This window comes from Dendrobates tinctorius, unplaced genomic scaffold, assembly GCF_039654945.1.
Source record: "Dendrobates tinctorius isolate UK_male_01 unplaced genomic scaffold, ASM3965494v1 ptg000125l, whole genome shotgun sequence".
NCBI lineage: Eukaryota > Metazoa > Chordata > Amphibia > Anura > Dendrobatidae > Dendrobates > Dendrobates tinctorius.
The window spans coordinates 14576321-14591799 of record NW_027361793.1 but is presented as its reverse complement, the minus strand read 5'-3'; the positions used below and the strand labels follow the sequence as shown (position 1 = coordinate 14591799).

Sequence of the window (15479 nt, the reverse complement as noted above, 5' to 3'; positions counted from 1 at the left end):
TCGGTACCGGGCCGGTGTCAGTGGGATGTGTCACAGCAGCGGTGACCCGGACGGTGGCCCTGGGCGCCCATGTAAATGGCGTGGTATAATGGTAAAGAGTTTATATAGATAGTTTGACCCCACCTGTGGTGTTCGGCAACATAGATGTTAGGCCGACGCTGCATGCAGATCCTCTGGGACTGATGGTGTTGTGCAGCAAAGATGGTGAAGCTCCCCACAGGTGGAGCTGGAGTCCCAGGGAAGTGTAGATGTAGTGATGGGGAAAGGCACAGGCGGTGTAGGTGCTGGTACCCAGATGTAGCGGTGCTGGAATAACTGTAGGACACCAGAGCATGCAGTTCCAAAGCTTTACTCACAGTCTGCAGGTTACACAGATGCCTGCCTCCGTGCTGTGTCCTCCGGGTCAGGACCTCAGCCAACCTCCAGGACCAAAATGGAAAGCTCCCTTCCAACACTCCGCCAACATGTACCTTCCTGAACGTCTCCTTTCTAGCGCTTGTGGGGGAAGCACTCACAGGACCGTGGTTCACTGAAGTGCCTCCTGTCTAACAGATGTTCCTCAGACTTTACTTGTATGGCAGACAGCTGTAGCCTTTTCCTTCTGGCTCCCACACGTCGATGCTGGGGCCTCCGAGCCTTAGTTGGGTACAGAGCATTTATAGCTGCTACTTCCCCCGGTTTCTGCTGCAGGAACGTCAGTGTCCCTACAAACTCGGAGACCGGAATCGGGACCATGCGCTCCAGCTAGGAGTGAGCCTTAACTCTGCTCATCCTCCAGCTCCCCTTCTCACGTCCACACACTTCCCCTTCCCTGCACAGAGTGCCCTAACTTACCTCCTCCCGACCACAGAGAGCAGCTCCTCAGCAGTCAGGTTCAGAGGTCTCCCTGCTAGCCTGGAGTGGGAAATGTGTTGTGTGTTGGTTTTACTGCTAGAGAGATCCTTCGTTGCTCCCAAGCTTGACAACACACTCCCTAGGAGGAAGGTAATGCCACAGTGGCGACCGTACTCTTGGGGACGCCACAAGTGCACTGAGGCCCAGCCACTGCTGGATGATGCTGCTGGTACATTGACCCAGACCACTACATTCCCCTCGCACTCTACACTGCCAAAATCTGACCCAGAGGAAACTCAGGTTCCCCTTCCCACATACTATACCACCTTACACGGTGACAAAGAGGAAGGTGCAGATGAAAGTGCAGGTTTCTTGAGCAGGTGGGGGGGCATACTCATGGGCGATGGCACTGGCACAGGGCACCGCATAGTACGCAAAAGTGTCTCTGCCGGTGGGAGGGCCTAAACAGCCAAGTGCAGTGAGTTGGAAGATGGGGACGACAAGGAGTTCAGAGTAGTGCAGGGATTCCCTAGCAAGGAGACTTATGTAATTGCTTTCAATGTTGGGACAGCAATTTTTGGGGAGCACTATACTCTGGTGAATGATATATGGGGCCCACCATACACTGGAGCATTCCAAAGGTGGACATCAGACACTGGAGCAGCATTCACAGGGCCCATTATACACTAGAGCAGTAGATATGGAGCATTATTTGGGCCCATAAGACAGTGGAGCTTCATCCATTGGGACCAACATATACTATAGCATTATGTGGAGCTCATCATTTACGGTTTGAAACATTATATGGGATCAATGATTCCATATGGAGAAATATATGGGCCTCATTACTCTGTATAGCGCACTAAGCGCTGGCCATAATACTGTATGGAGTTATATACTGTCCATTTTTGGAGGTATTGGAGAATTTAAAATGGATATCAGTCATGAGATGTAAGAAGTGAAGTATTTTTCATTGTACTATACTGCTATTTCTCTGCCGTATCGGAGCATCATGAGTTGTGGTATGTGTTAAAGGGGCGCTCTTTGGCCCTGGGCCCACGAAAACCTGGAGCCAGCCCTACCCCCCCACAAATGTAGCCAAATAATCCCCATTTTTCAGTGCGTAACTAGTATTATGAAGTAAATTTAAGGTTGACAAGCTTAAGTAATAAGAATTGATGCTTTTGGCATTCAAATGGGCACTGTAGGTGTGTTTCCTGTCCTCCTCTCACTGCCGACTTTAATTCCCCATTGACTTACATTGGGTTTCGTGTTTCGGTCGGACCCCCGACTTTTCCCTATAGTCGGCCGATTTTGCTAGACCCGACTTTTGGAAAAGTCGGGTTTCATGAAACGAAACTCGACCCTAAAAAAACAAAAGTCGCTCAACTCTAGTCGCAGCCATGGATACCTAAGGTCCTGCAATGCCCTGCACATGGGACAAGCAATATAGCAAATCAGAAGAACTATACTACATTTCTAATTGGAGACATTTGATAATAATATTATCATTACACATACTATATTTTGGGATAGTGTCTTGGAGATGAGAATACCCCTTTAAGTTTGCCTAAGAGTACCTTTGAATTAATTTTCATTCAGTACAGCTTCATTTAGTTTAGTTATAAAATAAATTAGGGTTTTCCAATGCAGAATGGATAGAATTTTAAGTTACAGAAACTATCAATTAATGTGTCATTTCTGGTGGGAAATCTAGTTGCAGGATCTTCAAAGATCTAATCATAGTGACTTTGTCAAAGCAATGTATCAATACATTTTATTACTTCTTTTATCCTACCACTTCACTTCAATATTAACATATATGTATTGTGATTGCTGGATTTACTTGACCCAGGAGAAAAAGAGTTTGAAGAATTAATGTTTTTTCCACGCTTTTTGAAGTAACTCCATTATTTCTAAAGTGATATACAGACCTGAAGGCCCCTGCATTTGATACATTCAGAACTGTTCAGGTAACAAAATTCAGTTTGTTAAAAAAAAAAAAGCCCAGAAAACTAAGTTTAAAAAAATGTATACCATGCATTATTTGGTTTTACTGTGTAGAAGTGATATAAATACATGCTCCATTCACAGGTTTTTACACTTACTTATTCAATGACAAGTCAAGGATAAACTTGGAACCAAAGGCCTCTATCTGAAAACTAGTTTGAGCAAGATGCACAGCCTGAAAGTGAAAAGAAATATGTCATAACTTGCATGTAATAAACATAAAATATTTAAAAGTTACTAGTCATGAGATTAACATCACTTTAGAATTATTTATGTCATTTCATTTTGTAATTACCATTTCCTCACATCAATACTACTACATGTGAGCCAGCCAGTCTGTGCTGTATGATGCATTACCCCTCCATTATTTCCAAAAGCATCCTCTTATATACAATTGAAATCTTTTTTTGATTTCCTGACCAGTAAACTACTGACCGAGTAAGTATTCCCCCAAGATTAGAAGCTTGCCTTTGTTACAGCAATCTAACCATTATTCCACTGGAACATCACCAGCCAGAATATAGCATGTTAATGCCATGGTTTCTGCTTAATGGGGTATTCCCATCTCCAAGATCCTATCCCAATATGTAGTTGGTGCAATAATAATATTAGCAAATACGTCCAATCAGATATGCAGAACAGAAGGTGAAGGGTGGGACTCTGAGGACACTGATGGGTAAAATAGGTCTTTATTACTTGCATAAAAAGACATGGAGGCAGGGGGAGCACGGGTGATCATGCTGACTATGGCAGTTTTCACGTACACACTACACTTCAACAGGTCCAGGTACCAATATCTCCAATTAGAAATGTACTATAGTTCTTCTGATTCACTATGTCGCTTACCCCATGTGAAGGGCATTGCAGTAGCTTACGTATCCATGGTTACGACGACTCATAATGACAATAGTTAGTTAAGACTATGGATATCTAAGCTACTGAAATGCCCTGCTCCTGGGGTAAACAACATAGTGAATAAGAAAAACTATACTACATTTCTAATTAGAGGTACTGTATTCTTTCAGACTACAAGACACACTGGACCATAAGATGCACCCCAAATTTTCAGGAGGACAATCAGAAAAAATAATTTAATGCGTCAAATGTGGGACCGTCTTACAGTCCAAATTCAGCTTACCGGCGGGGGGCCGTGGTGGAGTGGGGTCACAGGAGGTGTTCAGAAGTGCGACACTGTGGGGTGATGCTGCAAGTCCCATTCCAGGCTGGTAGAAAGGAGTGTTCAGTGGTGCAGAGGCTCCATTTTGTGAAAGCCTGAAGCCCCTGCACTCTCATGCTTTCAATGTGGTGGACTCTGGAACGTAGGTGGCGCATGCGCAGATTGACATCTCGATAGACAAGATCTCGGGAGACGAGCTCCGTGCTTTCACAAAATGTTAGAGGTGCCCTTTCACCACCTATCCCCATAGAACATCCCCTCTTACTAGCCTACGACTTGCAGCATCTCCCTGCAGCATGGCACCGCTGAACACCCCCTCATCCCAGTACAGGGCCCTCAGTATCGCCTGCAGTATTGCCGCCGCCTCCCAGCAAGCTACATTCGGTCAATAAGACAAACCCCCATTTTCCCCAAAAAAAAATTTGGAGAAAAGGTGCTTCTTAAAGTCCCACCTACTATATACTGGGTAGGACCTTGGAGATGGGAATAAAATTGCCTTATTTTATCTTTCACTTGTTTTGAGACCCAAGTAAAACATTAAGGCTGTGTGCCCATGAAGCGTTTTTTAAGTGTTTCTGCAGCGCTTTTAGACAAGCGTTTCTGTTGCAGAAACGCTTAAAAAAAGCATTCCATGGATTTGTAATATAAAATGCACATGTTGTGCCAATGGTGCGTTTTTAACCGCTGCGGAATCGCTTAGCGGTTAAAAACGCAGCATGTTCATTAATTTTGCGGAATCGCACACGATTCCGCATACCATCAATTATATGGGCAAAAACACTTAGGAAAACGCATGCAAAAACACTTGACAAATGCTTACAAAAGCACGTCAAAAAACACATGCGTTTTCCCGGGAGCAGGGTGTGCGATTCTGCTCAGGTTTATTCTGCATGAGAATCGCTATGTGGGCACATAGCCTAAAGGAGTTTTTCATTTTCACGAAAGTGGTGCCTAAATAATTCCATAAATGTAAAACAAAAAACACAGATAAGTTCTCACCCTACTGGAGTGTACCACAACCTCTCTGCTGCTCTGTGTTTTGGCTGAAGTGGTGATGTCTCAACTACAGAAGACATCATTGCTGCAGCCAATCACTGAACGGCCATCTAAGGCTGGTTTCACATTTGCGTCTGTGTGCGCAGCGCTTTATACACATAGAGCCGCATATGTCACGCGTACATATACTTAACATGGTGTATGCAGGGACCTGCGCTCGCATGCTTTTGGTACGCGTCGTTTTGCGGTGTGCGGTGGGGCGCGGCTAATGCAACATGTTGCATTTTTGTAGCTGCAAAAATCCATAAAATATGCGCAACCATGCACATGTGGATGAGTACGTCAAAAAACGCATTACTGTCCGTGGGAATGCATGCGTACACAAGGACATGTGTACAATGCATTCCATACGTATGCGTACTTCAAAATGAGCATGTTCAGGAAATGGTTTCATCCACCCCCAAAACAAAGCTGTATATAAAAGGAAGTGTGGAAACTGCAAGGCCATTACTTTCAAGACGCTGGATCTGACAACAACACTGGCTATGTAAGTATAGAACCTTTGAAAATGTCTGTCTCTTTCACTGTAGTCTGCACTTTGAACAATTTTTTTTTCTGTTCCTTTTAGACTGGTTGTCTCCTGGTGCTTGCGTCTCTCCTGGTGCTCCTATCTCTCCTGGTGCTGGCGTCTGTTCTGGTGCAGCCGTCCTGGTGTGGACAACACTGTCTATGTAAGTATAGAAGCTTTGAAAATGTCTGTCTCTCTTAAAAAAAATTTCTGTTCCTTTTAGACTGGTTGTCTCCTGGTGCTGGCGTCTCTCCTGGAGCTGCCGTCTCTCCTGGTGCTTGCCGTCTATCCTGGTCCTGCCGTCCGTCCCTGACCTGTGCTGACTGCTTTGCTGTTGGACTACTGCCTGTAATATAAGTATTGGTGTCCATTTTTTGGCTACATTGTGTTTGGCTCTTAACAAGTTTAACTTTTGTTATCTTTTTTTTCCTGTAGTGTTCCACTTGACTGCTGTCTGTTCTTCAACCATGTCAAGTGAAGAACTGACTTCTTCCCAGGGTGGACCTGACAAACATTATATAATCACATTTGTTATACTGATTTGTATGTAGTGACTGGCAATACTATACCTGTGTTAAATTATGTCATTTCTTTACAGATACCTTCCACTGATGAAGAACAGGAGCAGTCGAGTGGAAATGATCGATCTCATGTATCTCAGGAGGAAAGACGGGGTGTAAGTATTCTTTTCATCAGAGTTGTAACTGATTTTTTTTTCAGTTTTACTTAAAATTGTTTTGTTTTATTTGATCTATAGGTTCCACAACGAGAAGAGGCCAAACAGGACATTGACAACGATCAACTCATTAACCTTGTGCAAGAGCGAGTACCGTTGTGGGACACCCGTGATCATCAGCACTCCAACACTGTTGTGATTCAAAGACTCTGGGAAGAACTGGCCAGATCGCTGTTGCATGATTGGGAACGTGCCACGCCACGTACCAGAAATGATTTTTGTAAGTATTTCAATGTGGTGTGACGCGCCATTGAAACTGTAAATGTAGGTGCATTGTTTTACAATTAATTTTTTCCTTTTTTTCCCCCTTCACAGTGAAGAGATTAAGAGTCCGTTGGCGCTCGATGAAGGATCGCTTCAACAAGGACATGAGACAGGAGAACCAGGTTAAAAGTGGTGCTGCTCAAAGGATAATAAGAAAATACAAATACCACCGTAACCTTGCTTTTCTGAGGCCTGCACTTGCTCAGTGAACGTGAGTATCTTTTGTGTTGTCTTACTATTATTTAACCTTTTTTTTTTACTAATGTTTTTCTTTTATTTTCACCACAGAACCTGGTGCAGCACAACACAACCTGGATGATGGTCTGTTGAAGCGGCCCCTCATCGACCAGACAACGAACAGACGCAGTCGCAATCATCCACCAGTGATGTAGCAACCTGTCAGGCCTCACTAGCTGAGGAACAGGCAGCCACCGGTCCATCAGGTTTTCCCCTCTCCCAGTCCTCTGCCGCTGCTTTTGTTGGGTCTTCTCGTCAGTGGCAGAGGGCCTGGGAGAGGTCACTCATGCCCGAGTTTATACACTTAAGCTCAGTCTTCCAGGATGGGATTAAGGTGCTTGGTGACAAACAGAAGAGTGGGTTCAACCTTTTAAACACACTTATACAGGATGTCAACAAACGCCTTGACCACCAGGAAGCCGACCTTGAGACACCGACGCAACATTTTTTTCAGCAATAGAGCGGGAAGTGCGCCTTAATTCCAGCGCAACGTCATGCAGGCCTGCCAGGCTGCTTAGGCTGGTTTCACATTTGCGTTTTTTAGCGCTGGAAAAAAACGCATACGTGCGCATGCGATTTTTCCCCTATATTTAACATGGGTGCGCATACCTGCGCACTTGTAAGCGCATGTATGCGATTTTCATGCGCTGCGTTTTTTTGGGGTGTGCGATGGTATTTTCCAGACGCTGCATGTTGCATTTTTTGGCCCTTGAAAAAATCGCATGCGCACGTATGCGCACGTTTTGCGCTAAAAATGGCCATTATAGCCTATGGATGCGCATACGTGCGCACTGGCATGCGCAGGTATGCGCTTTTTTAGCGCAGCGTTTTTTGGGTGGTGTCCACTTTTTATCCTAGTTAGAATCTTCTAAAGTCCAAAAAAAAAAGGCTATATAAAGGAGGTGCCTGCCAAAACTCTGCCACTACTACACTAGACAGATTGAAGAGCAGACATTCAACCAAGAACACATTATATCAGCGAAGAATGTGAGTATATTACATTATATGCCTGTCCTTTTAAATTATGTATGTACTAATGATTTTTATTATTTTTACATGCAGTATGTCTTCAGAATCGGAGTATTCCCCATCGCGGCAGGAATTGGCGCAAGCAGACCGTGAGGTGATTATTTTCGTGCATCTGGTAAGTATATCTGCTGCTTCTCCAAATCTCTTACGTTTTTTTCAACTTTCAGACATCGTCATCATCATCTGCGGACGGGAATAGTGAGGGCGAACAGCAGGAGCAGCGAAGCCAAGTCCCGGTGGTGATACGTAATGTAAGTATCAAATGATTTGTAATGTTTTTTTTTTTTTTTTATCTTCTATTTTTACTCTTTTTTTTTTCTTTTTTTGTAACTTTTTAGTCAATTTAAATTTGATTATTCTAATGAATGTGTTTTGTCTAGGTTCCACAACGGGACGAAGACGTCTACCTGGATAATGAGCAGCTCATCAGCCTGGTCCAGGAGCGTTCGCCGTTGTGGGACAGCCGTGACCGGCTGTACAAGGACAATGTGGTGACACGGCGGCTATGGAATGAGGTGGCCGCAGCGTTGATGGATGGCTGGGACAGCGCCACAGCATCCGCCAAAAAGGCGTTTAGTGAGTATTTCCCTGCTCTGTATTGTGCCGCAGTGACTGTTGTCCTTGACGGCACTGTTGGGTTTCGTGCTAGGCGTATTCTAGCAGGAAACCCAACAGTGTCATCGTGGTCTACAGTGACTGCTTTGAGTATTGTATTGCTACATTGTGCCGCAGTGACTGTTGTCCTTGACGGCACTGTTGGGTTTCGTGCTAGGCGTATTCTAGCAGGAAACCCAACAGTGTCATCGGGGTCTACAGTGACTGCTTTGAGTATTGTATTGCTACATTGTGCCGCAGTGACTGTTGTCCTTGACGGCACTGTTGGGTTTCGTGCTAGGCGTATTCTAGCAGGAAACCCAACAGTGTCATCGGGGTCTACAGTGACTGCTTTGAGTATTGTATTGCTACATTGTGCCGCAGTGACTGTTGTCCTTGACGGCACTGTTGGGTTTCGTGCTAGGCGTATTCTAGCAGGAAACCCAACAGTGTCATCGTGGTCTACAGTGACTGCTTTGAGTATTGTATTGCTACATTGTGCCGCAGTGACTGTTGTCCTTGACGGCACTGTTGGGTTTCGTGCTAGGCGTATTCTAGCAGGAAACCCAACAGTGTCATCGTGGTCTACAGTGACTGCTTTGAGTATTGTATTGCTACATTGTGCCGCAGTGACTGTTGTCCTTGACGGCACTGTTGGGTTTCGTGCTAGGCGTATTCTAGCAGGAAACCCAACAGTGTCATCGTGGTCTACAGTGACTGCTTTGAGTATTGTATTGCTACATTGTGCCGCAGTGACTGTTGTCCTTGACGGCACTGTTGGGTTTCGTGCTAGGCGTATTCTAGCAGGAAACCCAACAGTGTCATCGGGGTCTACAGTGACTGCTTTGAGTATTGTATTGCTACATTGTGCCGCAGTGACTGTTGTCCTTGACGGCACTGTTGGGTTTCGTGCTAGGCGTATTCTAGCAGGAAACCCAACAGTGTCATCGTGGTCTACAGTGACTGCTTTGAGTATTGTATTGCTACATTGTGCCGCAGTGACTGTTGTCCTTGACGGCACTGTTGGGTTTCGTGCTAGGCGTATTCTAGCAGGAAACCCAACAGTGTCATCGTGGTCTACAGTGACTGCTTTGAGTATTGTATTGCTACATTGTGCCGCAGTGACTGTTGTCCTTGACGGCACTGTTGGGTTTCGTGCTAGGTGTATTCTAGCAGGAAACCCAACAGTGTCATCGGGGTGTACAGTGACTGCTTTGAGTATTGTATTGCTAAATTGTGAAGCAGTGACTGTTGTACTTGACGGCACTGTTTTTTTTTATCAACAGTGGACAAAGTCCGAACACGTTGGCGTTCGATCAAGGACCGCTTCAACAGTGATGTTCGTGCTGAGGGCCAGGTTCGCAGTGGATCTGCGTCAAGGACCAGAACTAGATACCGTCACTATCACGCATTGCAGTTCCTAAGACCGGTCCTTGCCACAAGATCGTAAGTATTATACATTTTGGGTTTTTATTTTTATTAATCTGTGTTTTTCTAATCCACAGCTGATGCTTCTTGTAAAGGCATGGTAGTAATGATTTTCCTTTCTTCCACAGCACCTGGAGCAGCACCCTGCAACCTGGCCCTGGAGCGGTCCTTCGTCGGACGTCCTCTGACCCGTCCCAGCCATCCGACAGCCAGGAAGCACCTTGCAGGTCCCACACACACACAGCTGGTGACCAGGAAGCTGGGCCATCAGGTGTTCCCCTGTCCCAGGTCTCTGCCACTGGTTATGCGGGCACTACCCACCAGCGGCAGAGGGCCTTGGACAGGAATGTCTTGCCCGAGTTTATGCATTTGAGCGAGACATTTAATTCCAGCCTCAAGTCACTGTCCGACAGAGTTGAAAGCGGTTTTGCACTGATGGAACGTGGTTTTAACCACTTTGAACACCGCTTCAATTCTGTAGAACAGCGCCTTGACCGTCTGGAGGCCGACCTCAACAGACCAGCACACCATTTTTTTAGTAAGATTGAAAAGGGCATGGCGGAACACCTTAGTCCTGATCAACAGCTGAATGTGCTGCAGGCCTGCAACAATGCTTTCTTGCAGGCTATGCAGCATAATCGGTACGGTCAGCAGTCAGTGGTGTCCTTTCCACCTGTGCCACCATTGACTCGCTTCACCTCACTACCGACTTGTGCTGCATACCACTGCACGGACACCTCTCTTCAAAGGCTGGACACCCACCGTTACACCACCACAAGTCTGAGTGCAGCTGGTCACTTCACCGACACCACCATGGCAAGCGCTGCTCCTGTCTGGAGCACCACCGCCAATCCCATGCATGCGTGGAGCTCAGCCACCACTAGGCAAACATGGAACAGCCCTGCCGCTACAACAACATGTAGTAGCCCTGCCACCACCACTCTGCAAACCTGGGCCATCACTGCCGCCACCAGTCCTCCTGCAAGGACGAGCACTGAACAAGAAGAGCAGCATCAGCCACCTCAGCAGCAGCAGCCAACTCAGCAGACGCCACCTCAGCAGCAGCAGCCACCTCAGCAGCAGCCGCCACCTCAGCAGCAGCAGCCGCCACCTCAGCAGCAGCCGCCACCTCAGCAGCAGCAGCAACCACCTCAGCAGCAGCAACCACCTCAGCAGCAGCTGCCACCTCAGCAGCAGCCGCCACCTCAGCAGCAGCCGCCACCTCAGCAGCAGCCGCCACCTCAGCAGCAGCCGCAACCTCTGCAGCAGCAGCCGCCACCTCAGCAGCAGCAGCCATACCAGCAGACGGGGGACCTACATTCCATATTTGCCCCTACTTCAAGGCGAAATCAATCAAGGCGGGCATTGGGCCAAAGTCGGTCCAGGCACACAAGCCTACGGCGACATGCCATTACAACTAATGTAACTGAACAGATTTCCTCTCCTACAAGTGTTCCAAGTTTAATTCCCTTAACTGGACTACCTTCCCCCACAAGTTTTGTTGCCCCTTCCCCTCAAACACCGTCTTCAACTGCAAGTGTTGCATATTCCCTGCACACCCCCAAATTGAAACCATCTGCCCCCAAACGCCGTAAAAAATAATTTTTAAATTTTTTTTTTGTGATAAAAAATAAATTTACATTTGTGGTTCACCATTAATAAGTTTCATTAATGTTGTTTGCGCCACTCACAAACACTGATGGGTAAATACATGTTAAAAACCAACCCAAGGGCTAGTATAGTCATATGTGAAATAACATGGACTAGTATAGTCATTCAAAGGCCTAGTGTAATAACTCTAGTTTTACAAAATAGAATCTGGTTTCATGAAAAACAAACTGTTGAAACTTGTCTAAAAAATAAGTTTCTTTCTAGTTTCACCAGTTTGTTTTTGGTGAAACAAGATGCTAGTTGTTAAAAATCGAGTTATTACAGTAGGCCTTGGTATGACTATACTAGGCCGTGGTATTTCACATATACTACTAGCCCCAAGGCCTAGTATACTCATATTTGAAATACCACGGCCTAGTATAGTCATTCCAAGGCCTAGTGTAATAACTCTAGTTTTACAAAATAGAATCTGGTTTCATGAAAAACAAACTGTTGAAACTTGTCTAAAAAATAAGTTTCTTTCTAGTTTCACCAGTTTGTTTTTGGTGAAACAAGATGCTAGTTGTTAAAAATCGAGTTATTACAGTAGGCCTTGGTATGACTATACTAGGCCGTGGTATTTCACATATACTACTAGCCCCAAGGCCTAGTATACTCATATTTGAAATACCACGGCCTAGTATAGTCATTCCAAGGCCTAGTGTAATAACTCTAGTTTTACCAAATAGAATCTGGTTTCATGAAAAACAAACTGTTGAAACTTGTCTAAAAAATAAGTTTCTTTCTAGTTTCACCAGTTTGTTTTTGTTGAAACAAGATGCTAGTTGTTAAAAATCGAGTTATTACAGTAGGCCTTGGTATGACTATACTAGGCCGTGGTATTTCACATATACTACTAGCCCCAAGGCCTAGTATACTCATATTTGAAATACCACGGCCTAGTATAGTCATTCCAAGGCCTAGTGTAATAACTCTAGTTTTACCAAATAGAATCTGGTTTCATGAAAAACAAACTGTTGAAACTTGTCTAAAAAATAAGTTTCTTTCTAGTTTCACCAGTTTGTTTTTGTTGAAACAAGATGCTAGTTGTTAAAAATCGAGTTATAACAGTAGGCCTTGGTATGACTATACTAGGCCGTGGTATTTCACATATTACTATACTACTAGCCCCAAGGCCTAGTATACTCATATTTGAAATACCACGGCCTAGTATAGTCAATTCAAAGGCCTAGTGTAATAACTTTTAATGGAGCAGATTACATTCATCCACTCAATGCTGACTTGTATTCCCCATGGACTTTCATTGGGGTTGGGTTTTGAGTGTTGTGTTTTGAGAAAATCACATACTTTGTTTTAAACTATTTGCACAATTTTATCTTGAAAAAAAATGGTTTCCTGATTCATGGCCTGCAGCTTTGCTCATTCCAATATATTTCACGCAGACTAGCAATGCTGCATTTTAACTCGTATGTGTATTTACCTGCCCAGGTGTGTGAACATAACAAAATTCAGTTATACATGGGAAGTTTTTTAATTAATCGGAGTTTAAAAAATATAGTGCACTCAGTAATGGTATCAAATAAGGATTTTTATTACCATAAACAACAACATTACACCATTTCATCTTGCCAGTGCACCCGTCCTACATCAGAAATAAAGTAGGCCGCAAATTTGTCCCTCATTTGGCCAACTTCAACGGATGACCTGAGAGTGTGCTGAGTGAATTCAGGCAATGGGTTAGGAGCATCATCGTCCAGTTCAAAGGTCGGGTGCTCTTTAGCCATCACAAAGTTATGTAGAACCACACAGGCCTTCACCACCTCATCGACTGTTTCAAGTTTAAGATTAATGGCCGTGCCCAGAATTCGCCATCTGGAAACAAGAATCCCAAAAGCACACTCGACAGTTCTTCTGGCCCTGGTCAGCCTGTAATTAAAAATTTTTTTGGTGTGGTCCAAGTCCCGGCTGGAGTAGGGTTTCAGTAAGTTTCCGCACATTTGAAAAGCCTCATCGCCAACCATTACAAAGGGCAGTGGCGGAGCTTCGGTGTGAGGAAGAGGCCGTGGCATAGGGAAATTAAATTGGTTGCCATACAACCTCCGGCCCATGTCTGAGTTTTTAAAAGCCTGCGAGTCATTACCACGGCCAAATGCTCCAATGTCCACTGCTACAAACATACATCCGGCATCCGCAATTGCAATGAGTACTATTGAAAAGTACTTTTTGTAATTATAGTACTCAGATCCCGTTCTTTGGGGTTTGATGATCCGTATGTGTTTCCCATCAACAGCTCCCAAACAGTTGGGAAAATTGCATACTGTCCAGAATTTGTCAGCAATTTCCATCCACTTTTCAGCGGTGGGCAGGGGCATAAATTCTGGGCAAAGAACATTCCAGAGAGCCCGGCAGGTGTCAGCAACAATTCCAGACAAGGTAGAGATTCCAATACGGTACTGGAAGTGTAGTGAGGATAGGGTTTCTCCAGTCGCCAGGAATCTGTGAACAGACAAAGAAGTAAAATTAATATTTATGTATATTATTTTTAAAAACTATAAAAAAAATATTAGTACATTCACGAAAACTAATTACCCAAGGTTTTGAATACTAAATTTACAAAAAAAAACATCAGACCACACCCCTTTGTTTTTAAAACATACCGTAATGTCACCAGTAGCCGTTCCTCAGGAGGAATCGCACGACGGAGCTGTGTGTCCTGTCTCCGGATGGATTGTTGGACACGAGCAAGCAAATCCATGAAACTTTCGTGGGACATCCGGATATAATCTGTAAATTTCTCCGGGTTTGACTGGAGCTCGCTGTAGAGGGTATGGTATGCCCCACGGCTCTCCCGGAGTTCAACAATCGGATGTATCCACATACGCCGCCGTCTTCGCTGCCTCTCTCTCTTCCTTTGTTCATGGCAAGCAACTGCATACGCCTGAGCCATCGCGATGTCCAAATCCAAGTTGAAGTGAAAACTCTTCCAGCGCAGATCCATGGTCACGAGAAGAATCAAGCAAATGTGAAGAATACTGTAGACAGGGTGTATATATATTAACATACCACACCCACAATGAAGTCCCATTGGTCTTGTGTGTTGTTGAATGGTTGTTTTTTCTTTTTTGTGGGGTTTTTCCAAAATCTGTAAAAAAACGCAAACGCACAAAAAACGCATACAAACGCGCAAAAACGCTGCGTTTTTTTCCTGCATGCGCATTAAAATGCTGGAAAAAAACGCAGCGTTTGTATGCATTTGTATGCGTTTTTTTAATGCGTTTTTTTGCGGGAAAAACGCGCTGCAAAAAAAAGCAAGTGTGAAACTAGCCTTACAGCCACGCATTGCAGCAGCAGACCCAAAGCTACAATCCACAGGCTGGAGGACATTACCAGCAGCCGAACATATACTTACAACTCCCACAGCACTGAACTATCCTTATCCTCTGCCACCACCGTCTTCAGAGATCCACCATGCTCCCAAGTTCATCATCCCTGCAGCCAGCAGCACCCACCACACTTCCAAGTTCAGCAGCCCTGCAGCCAGAAGCATCCACCACGCTCCCAAGTTAGGCACCCCTGCAGCCAGCAGCATCCACCGCGCTGCCCAGTCCAGCAGCACATCAGAAGACTGCTACAGAGGCTACCACTCCCACTCGGCCAAGAAAACAAAGGACAAAAAAAAACAGATTACCATCATGACGAAGACCCGGAGGCAAAAAACCCTGCCAAAATTGGACCCCACCACCTCCACGTAGCAGTGCGTTGTCAAATGTGTTACTACCTTCCCTTGGGTCTGTACCTTCCAGTTTGTCTATCCATTCCCCTGTAACCCCTTCCTCATCAACTACCACCCAATCCTCACAGCTCCACACCCCCAAGGTCCACCCCATCTCACCCTCAGATAGACCCTGATCCTAAGCCCAATAATTTTTTTGTTAAATAAAATTTTTATTTTCTTTGCAATATCTGTGTTTTCTTTGTCTCTTTAAGCGCCGCCA

General features: G+C 45.0%; 1 protein-coding gene across 9 annotated transcripts in view; it reads right to left on the bottom strand.

The window, feature by feature from the left end:
• Positions 1 to 15479, bottom strand: part of ADAM23 (ADAM metallopeptidase domain 23) — an 889186-nt gene that overhangs the window by 682669 nt on the left and 191038 nt on the right. For all 9 annotated transcript variants that reach the window (XM_073541893.1, XM_073541894.1, XM_073541897.1 and 6 more), the window contains exon 3: positions 2943 to 3019. In XM_073541893.1, coding sequence (XP_073397994.1) covers positions 2943 to 3019 — 77 coding nt within the window. The remainder of the gene's footprint in view (positions 1 to 2942; positions 3020 to 15479) is intronic.